The 16,398-nt window shown below is 33.0% G+C and overlaps 1 protein-coding gene across 1 annotated transcript in view; it reads left to right on the top strand.

The window, feature by feature from the left end:
- Window positions 1-3,486: 3,486 nt before the first annotated feature.
- Window positions 3,487-16,398, top strand: part of Sema5c (Semaphorin 5c) — a 30,178-nt gene continuing 17,266 nt past the window's right edge. Inside the window, exons 1-3 of the mRNA XM_013310368.1 lie at window positions 3,487-3,888; window positions 13,578-13,691; window positions 15,490-15,592. Of these exons, the coding sequence (XP_013165822.1) occupies window positions 13,598-13,691; window positions 15,490-15,592 (197 nt within the window). The 5' untranslated portion in view covers window positions 3,487-3,888; window positions 13,578-13,597. The remainder of the gene's footprint in view (window positions 3,889-13,577; window positions 13,692-15,489; window positions 15,593-16,398) is intronic.

The following is a 16,398-nucleotide window of genomic DNA, read 5'->3' as shown; positions in this document are numbered from 1 at the left end:
TCTGGATTAACACATGGGCTACTAATAAAGTTTTTTTTTTAACGCGCGAACAGAGTTGACAGCCAGTAAGTCTTTAAAATAGAATTATTAATGGCCATAAACGAAGATAATTTTATTAAAAATTATTTTAAAAAGTCAGTAAACTATGGAATAATTTATTTAACAGTGGTTAGAATATCTAACAAACTTTATATAACGTAAGCTGTGCGATTAGGAATTTTCTTAAAACATTTAAAAACGGACCACCCAAACACACGGCTATTAATTTGATTCGATAATTAAAACTTCAAACGCCTGGAATACGAATAATCTATAATAAAAATTTATAAGACCGATTACATTCTCAATTTTAATTTGTAGTAATAACTCTTTAGTGGATAAAATACAAATAATTTTTTTAAGCTGTTAATTTGATGAATCTGATGAGTCCTGAGATAGAAGAAAGACTATTATTTACTTCTTCTCTTCTCTTCTAAAATATATCGTAATATGCCTTACTATAATTTTTATCTATACATAAAAATATCATTGGAGTGTCGGTTTGTAATATTGAAATAACATTTTTTTACAATTTTTGTCTGTCTGTTTGTTTCGGCTAATCTTTGAAATGGCTGGACCGATTTTGACGGGACTTTTATTGCGGTTAGCTGATCTAATAAGGAGTAATTATGCTACGTTTATTTTAGAAAAAATATTTTATTTTAGAAAAAAAAGTGATGTTGCAGTGCCTTAGTACTGTCCAGCACCGCGCGCAGTTTAAAGTCAGTATTTCGCGAACGAAATCGCGGGCATAGTTAGTTATTAATCTGTCTTTCAAACCTGGAACACTGATCTTAACTTAAACCAAAAAGTTTTTTCTTTTAAGTAGATATCTAGACTTTTTTAACAAGAGAATGTTCGTTACCGGCCTTTTTCATTTATTTGGCTTCACTTGTCCTGCCTTATAAGGTATGAAAATCGAAAGTGTCCTGATAAAAAATTGCAACAAAACAATTTTAAAGTAATTAATGTGTACATCAGTTGATATAAAACATAAAGAAATATTTACAATAAACCAACACATGAGAAATAAAAATGACTTGATTTATCACAATATTAAATGGATGCCAAAAAGAATGGTGTATTTTTTAAATTAAAACTCTTAAATTAAAGGAAAAATACTAATTACACAAAATATTTTGTAATTTGGCTCCATAATATTCACAAAGTTGTCGTGACGAATAAAACAATGTTCATAAATTAATTATTTAGATACGAAGTTTAACGAAATGATTTAGTGGCGATTTCCTTTAAAATTACTGCATTGAACTTAATGATTTGTTTTTTAATTTAACAGATTGACTTATTTAATCTGTTACAGATTTATAATCTCGATTCGTAATCATTACAGCGTGAGACAGATGCTTGATAGTCAATTTAAAAACCGAAAGAGTAAGAGAGACGACAATATAAAAGTCACGACATGACCCTAATTTGGTATTAAGGGATACTCACGCACGACTTTGATTTAACAATTTAAATTCAGATGTCGTTATTTCCGTGACATTTGTACGAACAAGAAAACGATTTAGTCTTAATTTGTTGAACAAATTTTTATCTAAATGTAAATAAGTAAATGAAATAAAAAATAAACTTGTCATTAATCTTATTAAAAGAAAATGTAGCTATTTATAAATTATTTTATTTCAGTAGAATCTCAGTGACGAGAACAATTTAATTTAATTTAATGAAAAGGAAATATGAAATATGTAACTACTTACCTCTGTTAGCAGATACTTCTTACGCCATCACCAGTAAAACTAAATTATCAAAGTAAAGGAAAGAAAGAAAGGAAAGTTACTTATCACTTTGACTGTGTTTCTAAATCTACAGTTTTTAAAATAAATTTTATTTGAATTACTAGAGCTTGACACTTGCATAACCCTAGCATAAAGTGTTACCATGTATAAAAATTCAGACACGTAATATAATTAAGAAATGACAAACGACTCATCCATCAATAACAATTATGTACATGTCTTGGGTAAGGTATGTATAGATTTTTAGATCTTTTAGTCTTTTCGACCGATTTTCCTGTTAGCGTCTTGACTTCGGCTGCTCCTGTATCTTAGCTTAGCGAGCTTAAAACAAACAAAAGTATTTAAGGATATGTTTTGGCATAAATCAAGGAACAACGATCTTTAGATTCGTTAATAAATGTAGTTGCGAAAGTTGACTTAAAAAGTATGTCGTTGTTAATCGATGCCCGAATACGTTTTAAATCTGGCAACCCTGGTAGGCGAATATTACGAAAATCCAATATTGTAAATGAGACGACCATATGTTCGTAATGTATTTTATATCTGTACCATTCTGTTTATTATCTCAAGGGTAAGTAAATGAATACAATAAAAAGTGCCTGACTATTATTTCATAATGGACATATAATGTAGTTAACACTTAATTAGTAAGTCTATGTGTTCTTCCACACTATGTTTTACGTCTATATCTAATCGAGATCCGTTGAGTCTTTCTGTAGATACTTTTTAACATACATCCATCCATTCATACATCCAAACATTCGCCTTTATAATATTAGTAAAATAGATTCCGTTTCAAACCGAGGGTGCCTTAAAATTGAAGAAGTCTGTCTCTTCTACTTGGAATTAGCCTAAAAAGTTAAACAGTAGCGAAAGTACCAAGACCTCATAGAAAGTCAGAGTTAACTTTGACTAGCCATATCTATCATAACTCGGCTTGAAGACATCAAGGCCATTCGCAAGATTTTAAAAAGTAACAAAACAAAAACATAAATGAACTGTTATTAAGTGAGAAACAATAAAAACATTATACCAAATAAGCAATAAATTAAGGAAGGCAATTTATGATCTGATTTGCGACATTACGTTGCATTGGGTAATAATTTTGTTTACAATATCTATCGTAAAGCAAAGGCATGGTATGGTTTGGCAGAAGGTTAGTGTTGTAACGCGGTCGCTGGCCGCAAGGACGCGGCGCGCGGGCGGAGGCAAGCTTTCCAGCAACGAGAAATGTGCTTATGTGTGCGTACGTCTTGCCTGCGCTAAGTTGGGCGGGAAACGATAGTGCTGCCAGTAAGTATTTATATTTCCTAAAATTAGTGTAGATTTTGTTTCATATTTTTATAAACATCTTGTTTATCCTTACTTGATAAATAAAACTCGACAAAAGATTTATTACTAGTGATTATGTTAAAGTGTTTTTTTATAATCAAAAACAATCGGCTTTTTAATGTGGTATTGATATTAGTGTAATTTGTTTAAACATTTCGTGTCAGTTTATTTAATTTTAAGTCTTTTTAGAATGTCGATGCAGTCTGTTAAAAGTTTAAATAAGTAAAAATACACACAAATGAAATAAAAAAATGTCCAAGAATATATGGAAAATAAATTTATCTAGTGATAACACCGACGTCTTCCGAGATCGCGCTACGAGCGGCGCATATTCATTCACGCACACTCGTGCGCCGGTCGTGTTGTGTGTTGTGTTGCTCCGCTTTGACTTCAAACTTTTGTTTTTTTTTTTCATCCTGCGGGCGAGTCGACCACTAGCCGTCCGCGCTTACCTGCTAGAACATCGTATAATCTACAAACTTTAAAGACTTTTGTGTTATTATTTAGTGAATATTGTATAGAATTATTAAATCATAGTGTTAACGTTGGCGTTAGGTCCAGATGTTAGTTCAAACGGCAACAACCTCATTTCGTGTCAACAAACGTACATAAACAGTGATCGGAACAAGTTATAGTTTCGAACAAAAACTTATGTGAATTACAATGACCTGAACTGGTAATCCAGGATGAGAATGGGTTTTGTATTCTTGTGTCAGAACGTGATTTTCGTTGCAACTTCACCTACATAACGTTTATGGTAAGTAAAAAGTTTCTTGTTTTAAGAAACAACTTTTTTGTTGTACTTTTTTGGAGTTTTTTGTATGTACTCACAAGTTTCCGGATGTTTTATAACATAAAACTTTTCTTTTAAGTATTTTTTTGTCGTAGTAAATACAGGTTTTGGTTTGCGAAATTACAGCTCGTTTGTTCCTGCCCACTCAAGTTTATGTAATTTGATAAATTAGTTAAACAAAGTTTTACGATATAGCTTCAAAAGTAATAAGAAACTAAGTATACATAACTTATTGGGGGTATATACTTTATGAATTTAATAAAATGGCAGTAATTTGAATGAAACATGATCGAAGTTAATTTTTTAACAGGTTATATATCTTGACATTTCAAATTGTCAATTTCCAATATAAATATTGACCAAGTCCACAATTTGACTCGCACAAATACCCATAAGGAATGATATTAATCTTTAGAATGGGACGAATTATAGTCCTTGCTATGCAATATTTCCTTAATAGACGTATTGTTTTTTTAATATTAAATTATTATTACTGTTTATGTGGGGGTTAGGTAGAGTAAAAATAACTAATTTCCTCTGTTAATAAGTAAAAAAGAAATTTAAAACATTATATTATTACGTTAATTAAAATCCGTGTTCTATAAAATATGCAATACAGACTTATTCTAACAAATATTTGCATAAATATTAGCATCATTTGAAAATCGTGACGTTCCAAAAATAAAGTCATTAAGGTACGAATAGAATAAGGTGTTAAGTTCACATACGACTCTTTAAGCCTCACGTACTTCTGTGGTTTACAAATTTGCATTTTAAAATGCAACCAGCCAGTGTAGACTAACCAGTTTCGTTGAAAGATTATCTTACCGACTCTAGATCATGGATACGCATAAGTAGCTAACTCCTTATTTATTTAAACTTACATGAAATACGTCTCAAGTGTAAAGTGCATTTGAGTCGAAAAATGTAAAATATTTATTTAGACAAGTTTTTAAATAAACTATTTTTTTATTATACTATTTGTCATATGTATGTGTGTTTTTAAGAATTTCATTTCATAATTTACTTGGTAAGTTTTATTCGATAGATTCCATTTTTTGTTCGTTTTCGTAGGTATAGGAAATGGGATACTTAAATGTTTAATTGTATCAATAATAGGTCACTTAGTCTTAATCTACACTAAGTGATGTTTATGTAATCATTAAACTGCTCTGAATGCGACAGTCTGCGTAATTTGATCTTAACAAATTATCAACAATCAGGGTATTCTGCTTATAGACAATGATCTCTGTCTACCCCTTAGTGTTAAAGCGTGACAGCTTATAACAATGTTTAAGCATGTAATACGATCTGACAAATGATCAATAACAGCATCTCGAATGGGCGAGACTCGTTGCGTACCGCGTTTTTTGCTACAACACCGAACGCCGGATCTCGTGGCAAAAACACGAATCAATCATCGCAAACCAAAATGGCGGACGTATAATTTTGTTTTTTTTATTATCTGTGTTGAAAGAATTATTTTCCGTAAATTCTGCTTTCGATTTACTTTTCTTGAAATACATTAGTTATAAATATATAGATTTTTTTTACGTTTTATAAGCTAGCGCTTGACCACGATCCCACCTGGTGTTAGTGGAGATTTGGTCGAAAGATGATACGCGCTAGCTTACCAGATAGATAGTTTGATTTTCTGTACCAATCATTCAAATCTTATCCTCCTTGATAACTTACCGCCTAATCTAATGGATGGATGGATGGATGGATGTTTGTTTCAAGCTATCTCCGGCACGGCTCAACGGATATTGAAGAAATTTGGACACGTTAAGAACATAGTCTAGAAGAACACATAGGCTACTTATTATGTTTTTTTAATTTCTGTGCGGAAGGAGTCTGTAATATAAATACTTTCCGACTACCCTAATTAACGTATCATTTTATTCTCTACGTTAATACTTTAATGTGTTTCCTGTACTGTTTTTCAACTAAAAGGAAACGCATACAACTTTACGTTCGCAGTTAACGGTGAATGTTTAGCATTTTATTTGGGACATTAAACAAATTAGAGGCGTTCGATGTAGATTCTCATAGTTTAAGAAGCAAATGCTGTGTTTCGGTTAGATTCGAAACTGTAAATATATTAACATTACCACGTGTTTTGTTTGTAAAACATTTTAAAGTAAAGGTGTTGATCCATTATTATATTGTGTACGTAACCGCGAGTCTCAATGAATAATGTGTTCTCTTTTTTATCAAAGAGAATGTAAGAGATAACAATATATTGCAAGTATCACTCTAGTGGAAGTCTACGGTAAGATTGGCATGTTATAATCGCTGTACATATGTAGGTAAAAGCAGTCCGTGTAGAGATATCTTTATGCTTTCAAAAGATTGGTTGCTCGTAAAGAAGACAAGACATCAATTTAGTAATACAATCTAACTAATATTATAAATGCGAATGTTTAGATGGATGGACGTTTGAAGGTTATCTACAAGACAGCATCATAGATCTCGCTGAAATTTAGCATAGATGTAGAACATAGTTTGGAAGAACACATAGGCTTTTTATTTCCGCGTCAAAGTCTCAGGCGACAACTAGATCAAAATAAATTAGAACCTGTAAATAGGTCTATATGTGAAGACATACATATACTTATGCCTTTAATTTTTTTGTTGTTTGAAAGTGGCAAGTCAATCCATACATATGTGACAAAAAATGTAATCCAAGCCGGTAATTAATTGCGAATTTCCAGGAGGCGTTCCGGAGGCCTAATTTTAGTCCATTCCCTTCCCAACCTTTTCTTACAGGGAAAGAATGAGAAAGAGAAGTGATTGAGGAGATGCATAGTAAGGGGAAATATTTTCTTTCTGTGCGTCTCCTCCGTCGTCAGTTAAAGATAGAGAACGCATCTGCAATTGTAGACGTCTAAAGGCAGCTGTCGTTTCGCCGTTTCGGCGAATTCAGTTAGCCGCTAATATATCAAAAAAGTTGTTTTAAACAAAATAATTAAAAAATAAAAAAGGCCAGAAGAAGTCACAGTGGATTATAGATACATACATACACCTTACTTGGAATGGAATGGATCTCGATGCAATTTGGCATAGATGTAGAACATATTCTGGAAGAACACATAATACTAATGAAGTTTTTTTTTAATTCCGATCGAACGGAGTCGCGGGCGACACCTAGTATAGTTATAAAAAAGCTACTTTTTATACAAATTGCTATTGAAATCTGACGGCGGGGCTATAGTTAAGTATTTATCGTTATAAAAATCTATTTGTAATAATATTTTTAAATTGATAATTAGTTAAGTAGTAAATGTTACTGAATTAAATGGCCTCTCGCAATGTTATTAGAAAATTAAGTCGTAAAACTTAATCTAGTCTAAGCGTTTATTTTTATGATTTATAATAGTTTAAAACTGTTAAGTTACGAAACTTACTATTGAATTAGTTAACATATACACATATAGACTAATTTAAGTGGTTGTAACAGAAACCACCGCTAAGTATCTCACTTAGTAGCCATACAATAATTCTGAATGCGGAAGCAAAACACTTGAATTTATAACCTATCTTTTATATTAAACTGGGAAGGTCTATACTTTATTTAGAATATTTCGTAAATAAGCTGACAGAACCTTGTTATAGCGTCCCATGATAGTCCTTGAGCTGATTTAAAGAGGGTTTTCAGAGTACACTCGACATTGGCTACGTCGCAACTCAGTGGAGTTTTAAAAATAATGTTGTGACGCAGTTTTGTAGACAAAAGACTTTCAACGCGTAAATCGATAGACAGGACAAGAATTAAACTTTAATAACCATTACTTATCCGATAAAACGATTTTTACCGATGATTACTAATGATGTTTAGAAATGAAAATTATGTTTATTTTTCCAACGATATTTCTAACCGTAAAATACCATTGTTATCTCTTTACCTATATTATGCAAACTAGAAGTCGCCCGAGGCTCAATCCGTGCTGAATTAAAATAAACTTAATGAGTAGCCTATGTGTTCTTCCAGACTATGTCCTACATCTATACCAAATTTCATTAATATCTGTTGAGCCGTTCCGGAGATACCTTCAAACAAGCATCAATCCATCCATCTAAACATTCGCATTTATAATATTAGTAAGATATAAGAGCAGAGATAGGCCACTGTTAAATCTTTCACCTTGAACAGTTAGGGTCCACTGTTGGTGGCAGTTGACTATGTTCAATAGATACCAGCCATGGTCAGATGACCTTATTTAGCTTTGGATCTATATAAGGTACCCAGACACAGACTTCGGGGGCGGTAAATTAGTTACTATATCTAGATTTTTGTTGCATAAAACAGATAGGACAAAAGTGTTACGATATAACAATCCTTATTAAGTTTTACTGCGGCACGTATAATCGTTTCAGTGTTGGATAATACTAAATCTACGCTTAGTATCTCCCTCACTGACCAATTAACATCTTTGATTATGGGAGAGAATTATTTATGTATAATACTTTAATAGAAATTACAATAGAAATCTGATAATGGGCTATCGGTCCTTTCTTATGTACATATAAAGTAAATAAAATTATTTTAGGATCGATTATTGGGTTCAATCGTATCTTTTTAGCTGATTTCTCTTGTTACATTGAAAATATCTCCTGTCATGAAATGTATGAAACCGGATATAACATAAAGGAAACTGGGTTTGTGACAATTTATATACTTGCTCGTTACCAACACGGTAAACATAAAGCCTTAACAAGCACGATGCTTACAGGGCCGCTCAACCCGTGGGTCGCGAATGCTTTTAGAAACGATATCGGGGTTTTATTGCGTCTAAAGTTTACGAGGGCTACAAGTGGCTACTTAAGTACCATAACTTATTGAAAATACAGATATAATAATATGTTCATTGGATATACATATATACCACAATAATATCAGCTGTCAATGAGCGATTTCACGCTATTCGTTCTGTTTTTGTAATATTTAGCGACCCTAGTCTTGTCACCCCTGGTATAGGAGTCGACTCGTTTTTGTGATTTCACCAACAACCAATATTGATACTTGACACCTTTCTGTTGTTAGTCTTCTCTAATCAAGAATTTAAAGTAACTCCGATAAGTCGTACGTTTAAACTAAAAGCCAAGTAATTACGAACACTATAAGATTACGGTTTGATGTTAAAATCATTATACGTCTCCATCGAGAGGCTCGGAGCCTACCCTAAGTTAGGGGTGACTAGGCCATAGTCAACCACGCTGCACCAGTGCGGGTTTACATCACACATATCTGAATTTCTTCTCAGATATGTGCAGGTTGCATCACGATGTTTTCCTTCACCGTAAGAACGTCGGATAAATGTACATATGTAAAATAAACACGTTGGTACATGGCGGCATTCGAACCCCTAAAGCCGTCGACGCTTTTATTGGAATTTTCAATTATATTTTTTTTAAATAGTGTCTTGTTAATAAATTAAATATTTTAACAATACTGTCCTTAACTTTTAGATATATTTGTCACCGTAGCGTCTCGACCTATTCCAAGAAACAGTAGCTTTCTTATTCGCTCAGCAAGTCTTGAGAGAGTCCATTGTTCGTATGTTTACATGTTATAATAGTTATATTACATATATATATTTATGTCTGTATATTACAAGCGATTGTGGCTTACATGTTTAAAGGCACGTATTCAATAAACATGTCCGGGGTTGTCAACGTTGAAATGTCTATACAAAAATGTGTTGTCTCATTTTTTTTAAACAGAATGAGAGAGACATATGTTTATGAATTTAAAAAGTATGACCTTGGAGAGCCTTAACATGATTCTTAAACATATAAATCGTTTAAACAGATATTTTCAGAGTTAATTTTGATGAATTCTCCCTACTGCTACTTTCTTCTTCAAGTTGGGGCCCCTAAACATCATATTCCGTGAAAGGACCCTTTAACAGGGTCTTCCGTGTCTACGTGTACGTATCTACGGAATACTGTTGAAGCATCCCAATAGCAATCAGGGTCCCTGATTGCTTTGGGATGCTAGTTAAGTTAGTTTAACAAATTAAGTTAACAATATGTTTTAAAAGTGGATTTAGGTTTTAAAAACCGGCGGTTAGTAGTTATTTTTTTAATTAAATACAATGTCAGTGAACTTTATGAGGTTATCGATTCTTAAAATATTTACTTCGTACATTTTCGAGTGTTCGTTATAATTACTTGCAAGATATTGATAACACGTATCAGCTAATCAGTTGAGAGTTACTACCGCTGAGTAAACTGTGCTCTTATCAAAGCAGGTCAATCGACATGATATGTTATCAAATATAAATAAAATAAATCGTTTAATCCACAAATTACAAAGTATTTGTTAGTACACTTCAACTTATATATTAAAAAATAACTATGTTTTGCTTATTATATAAAGTCATCATCAGCTCACTATATGTCCCCACCGAGGTGCTCGGAGCCTACCCTAAGTTAAGGGTGATTGTGCCATAGTCTACCACGCTGGCCAAGTGCGGGTTGGTTGACTTCACACATTATCTTTGAATTTCTTCTCAGATATGTGCAGGTTGCATCACGATGTTTACCTTCACCGTAAGAACATCGGATGAATGTACATATGTATGTAAATCGGAAATCGAAAAACACATTGGTACATGGCGGGATTCGAACCCAGGACCTGCAGATTGCAAGTCAAGTGCGTGACCCCTGAGCCACCGACGCTCCCTATATAGAGTATTAAATATTATTCATACAGAGATAACCAGTTTAGAATTATACGCTTAAGTTCCTGAATTTACATGAAAGGCCAAGAGATTAACAGCTGTGGCTTTTATTACTTAGTAAGTAGCCTATGTTCTACGTCTATGCCAAATTTCATCAAGATCCGTTGCGCCCTTCTAGAGATCTAACATCCATCCATCTAAACTTTATTGTATATATTAGAAAGTTTAATTAATTAAGTTTGATTGCAGGAATATCTTCTTATTTATAATAGCCAAAGTGTCTAATCATATGATGGAGGATATTAAATTATAAGAAAAGTTACAAAAGTTAATGTAACTTTTAAACAAAAAGAGTTGGATTTTTTTTTGTATTTTTCCCCGTGTAGTTATCGATCTGGCTATACACTATTACCTTTTTATCGTTGAATTTTCGGACACACTGTATAAAATTAGTAAGAGATATACGACAAAGTATAATAAATAATAATAAAATCGATTAGTAAATAATAAAACAGTCATAATAAAGTGTGTGCAAATTGAAAACCTATGCCCTTCAGGTCAACAGCGTGACAGAATTTAATATCAAATTCCAAGTAAAGTTTATTGAAAACACGGCGGTTATCCGCAGTGTGATTGACATTGAGGTCAGATCTGTGTTACCTGCTTGAGGTCAAACAATGTTAATCCTGTTACTGCATGGGAAATGGAAACAACGGGTCGTTAAGGTCCCAGCCTGCCCACGCAAGCAAAGGATAGACGCCCCTGAGGTCAGATTTTGAAATGAGTCGAAGTTATTTTATTTGAAATATTGTTACTAGGTTTAATGTAACCTTTTGTTTTTAATTGATTTGTTACTTTCCACTTCAATAGAGTTGATGGAAATTAAATTAAGAATTGAATAAGTTTTCTGTTATATTAGAGACTAATTTTTGTTCCAAATTTTGTCCACGTCAATTTAGGGCACCTGGAATTAAGTAAAACCTTTCGCATTTATATTTTCAGTTAGATTTGTTATTTTTATTATGTTTTTTTTAATGGTTAGTTGGTAAGAATAATTTATCGTTGCAACATCGATAAAAGAAAAAATTTCGAGTGCATCAATAACTCGGGATTAGAACGTTGTTTCTTATCACTGTTACCACTTCACCTGTTTTAAACTCGCCTGCAATTGAATGTACGGAAGCGTGTTTAAAATAATTTATTATACCACTCTTAATTACGAAATAATACGTATAAGTATATTGAATAGTCAATACAAGTGTCAGCTTAAATCATCGCTTGGATAGAGCTTTGATTTACTTATATAATTTATACTACTAATATGATAAATGCGAATGTTTCGATGGATGGATCGATGTTTGTTTGAACGTATCTTCGGAACGGCTGAATGGATCCCGATGAAATTTGGCGTATATGTTGAACATAGTATGGAAAACCACATAAACTATTAAGTTTTTTTTTTAATTCCGGGCGGACGGCGTCACGGGCAATAGCTAGTATTTATAATAAATGCGAATATTTAGATGGATGTATTTGTTAAAAGGTATCTCCAAAACGGCTGAACGAACCACGAGAAAATTTAGCATAGATGTAGAGCATAGTTTCGAAAAACTCATAGACGGACAAACCCGCGGTCGTCACCCAGTTATTACTATTAGAAGATAATAGTAATAAGTATAAATAAAAAGAGCAAACAATTGAACACTTTTGTTATGTTCGTGTTACCGAAAAGCGTTTTAACATTTAGTAACTCGCTATTAGAGTTTGAAAGTAGGTCAAAATAATTCAGTACACGGAGTGCATTAACGAAGATGAATGATAGTACACACACTAGTTGACCCTTGCTTCTGATTGTAGCAAATGTATTGATCTTAGTTTACATCTAGTGTTTTAAATCCATAGATTTTTTATCATAAGGTGGCAAACGAGCGAGCGGCCACCTGAAATCGCTGAAATAGCGAAGTGACCGTTGCCCATAGACATACGAAATTGCATATGCTTGCCTACCTTTAATCGACGGAGGAGAGAATGCACAGAAAGAAAATATTTTCCCTTCCCATGCATCCTCTCATCCGGAAAGTCCACTTACACTTCCCATCCTTTCCTTATAAGAAAGAGGTTGGGAAGGGAAAGAGTACTAAATTAGGCCTCCGGGACGCACCTATGTAAAGGTAACTTAAATCTTCTCGAATGAGTTAGCAGCGCCATCTGTCGGCTTTGCTTAATCTTAATTATTGAACGAGATTCAAGCATACACTAATTTTTTTTTTGTTAAAATAAATATAACGCTATTTATAACTCATAAGATTTAGATAGTTCTTAATTAGAAACCTGTTTCGCGTAGACCTGTCTGTCTATGCAAACTCACAGACTAAATTGTTTCACTATATGACTAACATTAAGAAAAAATCTAAAATATCTCTGTTATTTAATTGAGTTCCAAATAGAAAGGAAATTCCCACGATAATGTTAAAATATGGAAAAAATTAAACTTGCGAATTGGCGATAAAATAGAGAAAGTTTTCGGTGAATCCTTAAAAACTTACAAAGTGAATGAATCAGTTTTTGGTTAATACACTAAGGAATTGTAAAATGTTAAGTAAACCGTACTATTTAACGATTAAGAAACTACGACTCTGAGTGGGCAATAAAATCTGTAAAAGCTAAAATATATCTTACTAATATTATAAATGCGAATGTTTAGATGGATATTTGTTTGAAGATATCTCCAGAACGGCTGCATGGATCTCGCGAAGAACATATGGGCTAATAATTAAGTTTTTTTTTAATCCCATGCGAATGGACTCGTGGGCAAAAGCTAGTATTACTAGTACTAGTAACTTATAAATATATCTAGATATAGAAATGCATATAACATGCAGTTATAATTTATCTTTTAGAATTTGGTATCGGAAACCCACGATTTACTTAATTATATGATGTGATTTACTTTTGTTTTCTTTACAGATATTCAAATAACAACAAAGATGTTTATATACAAAGTGGCGACGCTGATCTTGCTCGGCGCTTTGAGCAAGGGTGATCTTCCCGAAGATGACTTCAGGATAATAAATCGTCAAGGTGAGTTATACTCACAAATGCTATGCTTTGCTATACTTCGCCTCCAATATATCAGAGTATGTTCCATTGTTTTACACAAAGAGCATATTTTATGGTGATGGGAAATATTCTCTACTATTAAAACAGTGTGTTTATAAGTTTTTATGTTTTAAAGGGCACATTTTATATTTTAAAGTAATACTATGCATCCACATCGAGCTTTAGACAAAGTTAAATCTGAACATTGTAATTGTAACAATTTTTAGGGTTCCTTATAGGATCACGGAACCCTTATAGGATCACTTGGTTGTCCGTCCGTCCGTCTGTCAAGACCCTTTTATCTAAAAAACGCGTGAAGGTATCAAACTGGAATTTATATCAAATGTTCAGGTCTGCGGTCGCTAGTTTATTACTTTGAATTTAAGTAGGTTTAAAATAATACAAAATAACTTTCTCAATTTAAATGTTTTTTTTTATTTGTCTTGTGGTGTTAAACATTTCCAATTTAACAAATAGTGTCCGAGATTGTCTAATATTTCGTTTGTTAAGATTTCATCATTAGGGTCGTCATGTCAATTACGATCGGAGGCCGAACGCCCAAAATAAACGATCGCTTATTGCAATTATTCTTTTTATACGTGTTCCGGTACACGGTACATACCTCTGACAACACAAAATAGAATTAAGATTAAGATTTCGCTTTAAGACTTTTTAAAGACATATCCAAAAAAATTATCGACATCACAGGGGACCGAAGAGCTGGCAGCTACCTCGGACAAAGAATTAGTTTAGCTGTCTGTTACTGTTATTAGGTAAAAGACACGTGTCGAAAAATCAAAGCAAAAAATCAATTCGTACTAAATGTAAGCCTAAAAAGTTCAAATTGTCGCAGACGGCCATTAAAATAGTCTAGAGGCTGTTTGACCAATCATAATTAATGACCATAAAGTCGGACACACAAACACAGAGGCGTCGCTATTTAACAATACATTAACTTTAATGCGTGTGCGTTTTCACTGGTCGTGTTTATGAAAAAAAAAACAAAAGACAAACGGCTTTAATTAAAAAACCAACACCATCGGTGTCTCAGAGTCAATATGCTTAGCATAGAGATTAAATTGACTTTACGTGCGTCATTTTGTAGATAGTGGTCGTAATGGTTGTATTATAGTCGGACTTTATGCTGTTGATAGTTGATAATTTAGGTTGGTGATATCATATACTAAGATAGTGTCCTTCGCCTAATTGCACGCGCAAAATATACGTTTACAGTATTCCAGTCCAGCAATCACAAAATTCAGCTAGATTATAAGTGAAAACTTGTGAATCCACTTTGGAACCCTCACATGGCAATCCAGTATGACTTTACATGTTACCTGTTGTAATCAACCGTTGGACTGGAATATAATAAACCGGGCATTAATAAATTATTACCATAGTAAAATCTTTCATCAAAATTCAATTAAAATCTTATATGCAAAGATTCAAATAGCAAAAGGTGTGCGTAGTTTTTCTTTTATGATTTAGTGTAAATAATTGTTGAGAAGAATTGCTAAGACAAAGTGTGAAGTTATGACACGTAATTGTAAATTTTATCTTTCATTTATTACAATACAAACCAACATATATTTATGACCGACATATACACATCGTAAAAAATATAAAAAAGATAGCAATGATAAGTATTACCAAAGAGATATAATAAAATATCAAATAACTGTGTCCTAAATTATATGCATTAAAGCAACAAGGAATTTTCGCCTCGATATGTATATCGGTATATTTATTTACGTATATTGATAAAGATTTTATTCGGCAGACCTACTGGCGACGGACAGCGATATGTTTGAAGATAAAGAAGCGCGTGCGTTCACTCAGCTGCTCTTTGACGTTGCGAGAGATCAGGTCATCGTTGGGGCGAGGTTAGTAACAAAAATTATATTTACTATAATACTGTAATACAAGTAATTTTATGTGCATGAACTATGCATGTCCCTTCTATTGTAACCTTCCTATAAGTAAGATATCTTCCAAGGATTTTCGTAGGAATATGGATAGTTAGGTATATTTGGTTTTAAAATTTACTGTTAGTACAAAATCTTGTCACACTAAAAAACCGGTGTTCACCTTAAATCGATAGTAAGTTATAGATTTTCGCGTTAAGCGTCATCGTATATTTATCCTGAATTATGTCAAAATTAATATAAGATTTGGCGTAATTTACGCACAAATGTCGATTACGATGACGCTTGTTATAAACACTCGAGCTAAGCCCACTGATATTAATTAAAAAAACATGTGACGTTCAGTTTTTTATACCATAGACACGTCAGAAATCTTTACGGGTAATGTTCGAAGTTTAAACCAAAAGATAGATATGAAAGTAAACTGATATAAAAACGGCTAAACACTCACGTATATTCGTCCGGTGGCGGCACTAACTAGTTTCGCGTCGGACGCGACCTAAGAGCGCAGGCGCACAGTGAGCGACGGGCCGCGTCCGCGAAATAATACCAGTACCACTCATCCTAATGAAGGGCCCTCGATGGGCTCGAAACTAGTCGGTGCCGCCACCGGACGAATATACGTGAGTATTTAGCCATTTTTGTATCAGTTTAGTATAATGTCTCACGAAAGTTTGAATAAGATATGAAAGTGTTTGATAAAAACGAGTTATAGTAAAACCACAGAGTAATGTAAATATTAAATTTCCTTTTCGTCATTAGCT

The sequence above is a fragment of the Papilio xuthus genome, unplaced genomic scaffold (genome assembly GCF_000836235.2).
Source record: "Papilio xuthus unplaced genomic scaffold, Pxut_1.1 DF827714.1, whole genome shotgun sequence".
Classification (NCBI taxonomy): Eukaryota; Metazoa; Arthropoda; class Insecta; order Lepidoptera; family Papilionidae; genus Papilio; species Papilio xuthus.
Note: the sequence above shows the minus strand (reverse complement) of the source record. Positions and strands in the feature narration are given on the sequence as shown.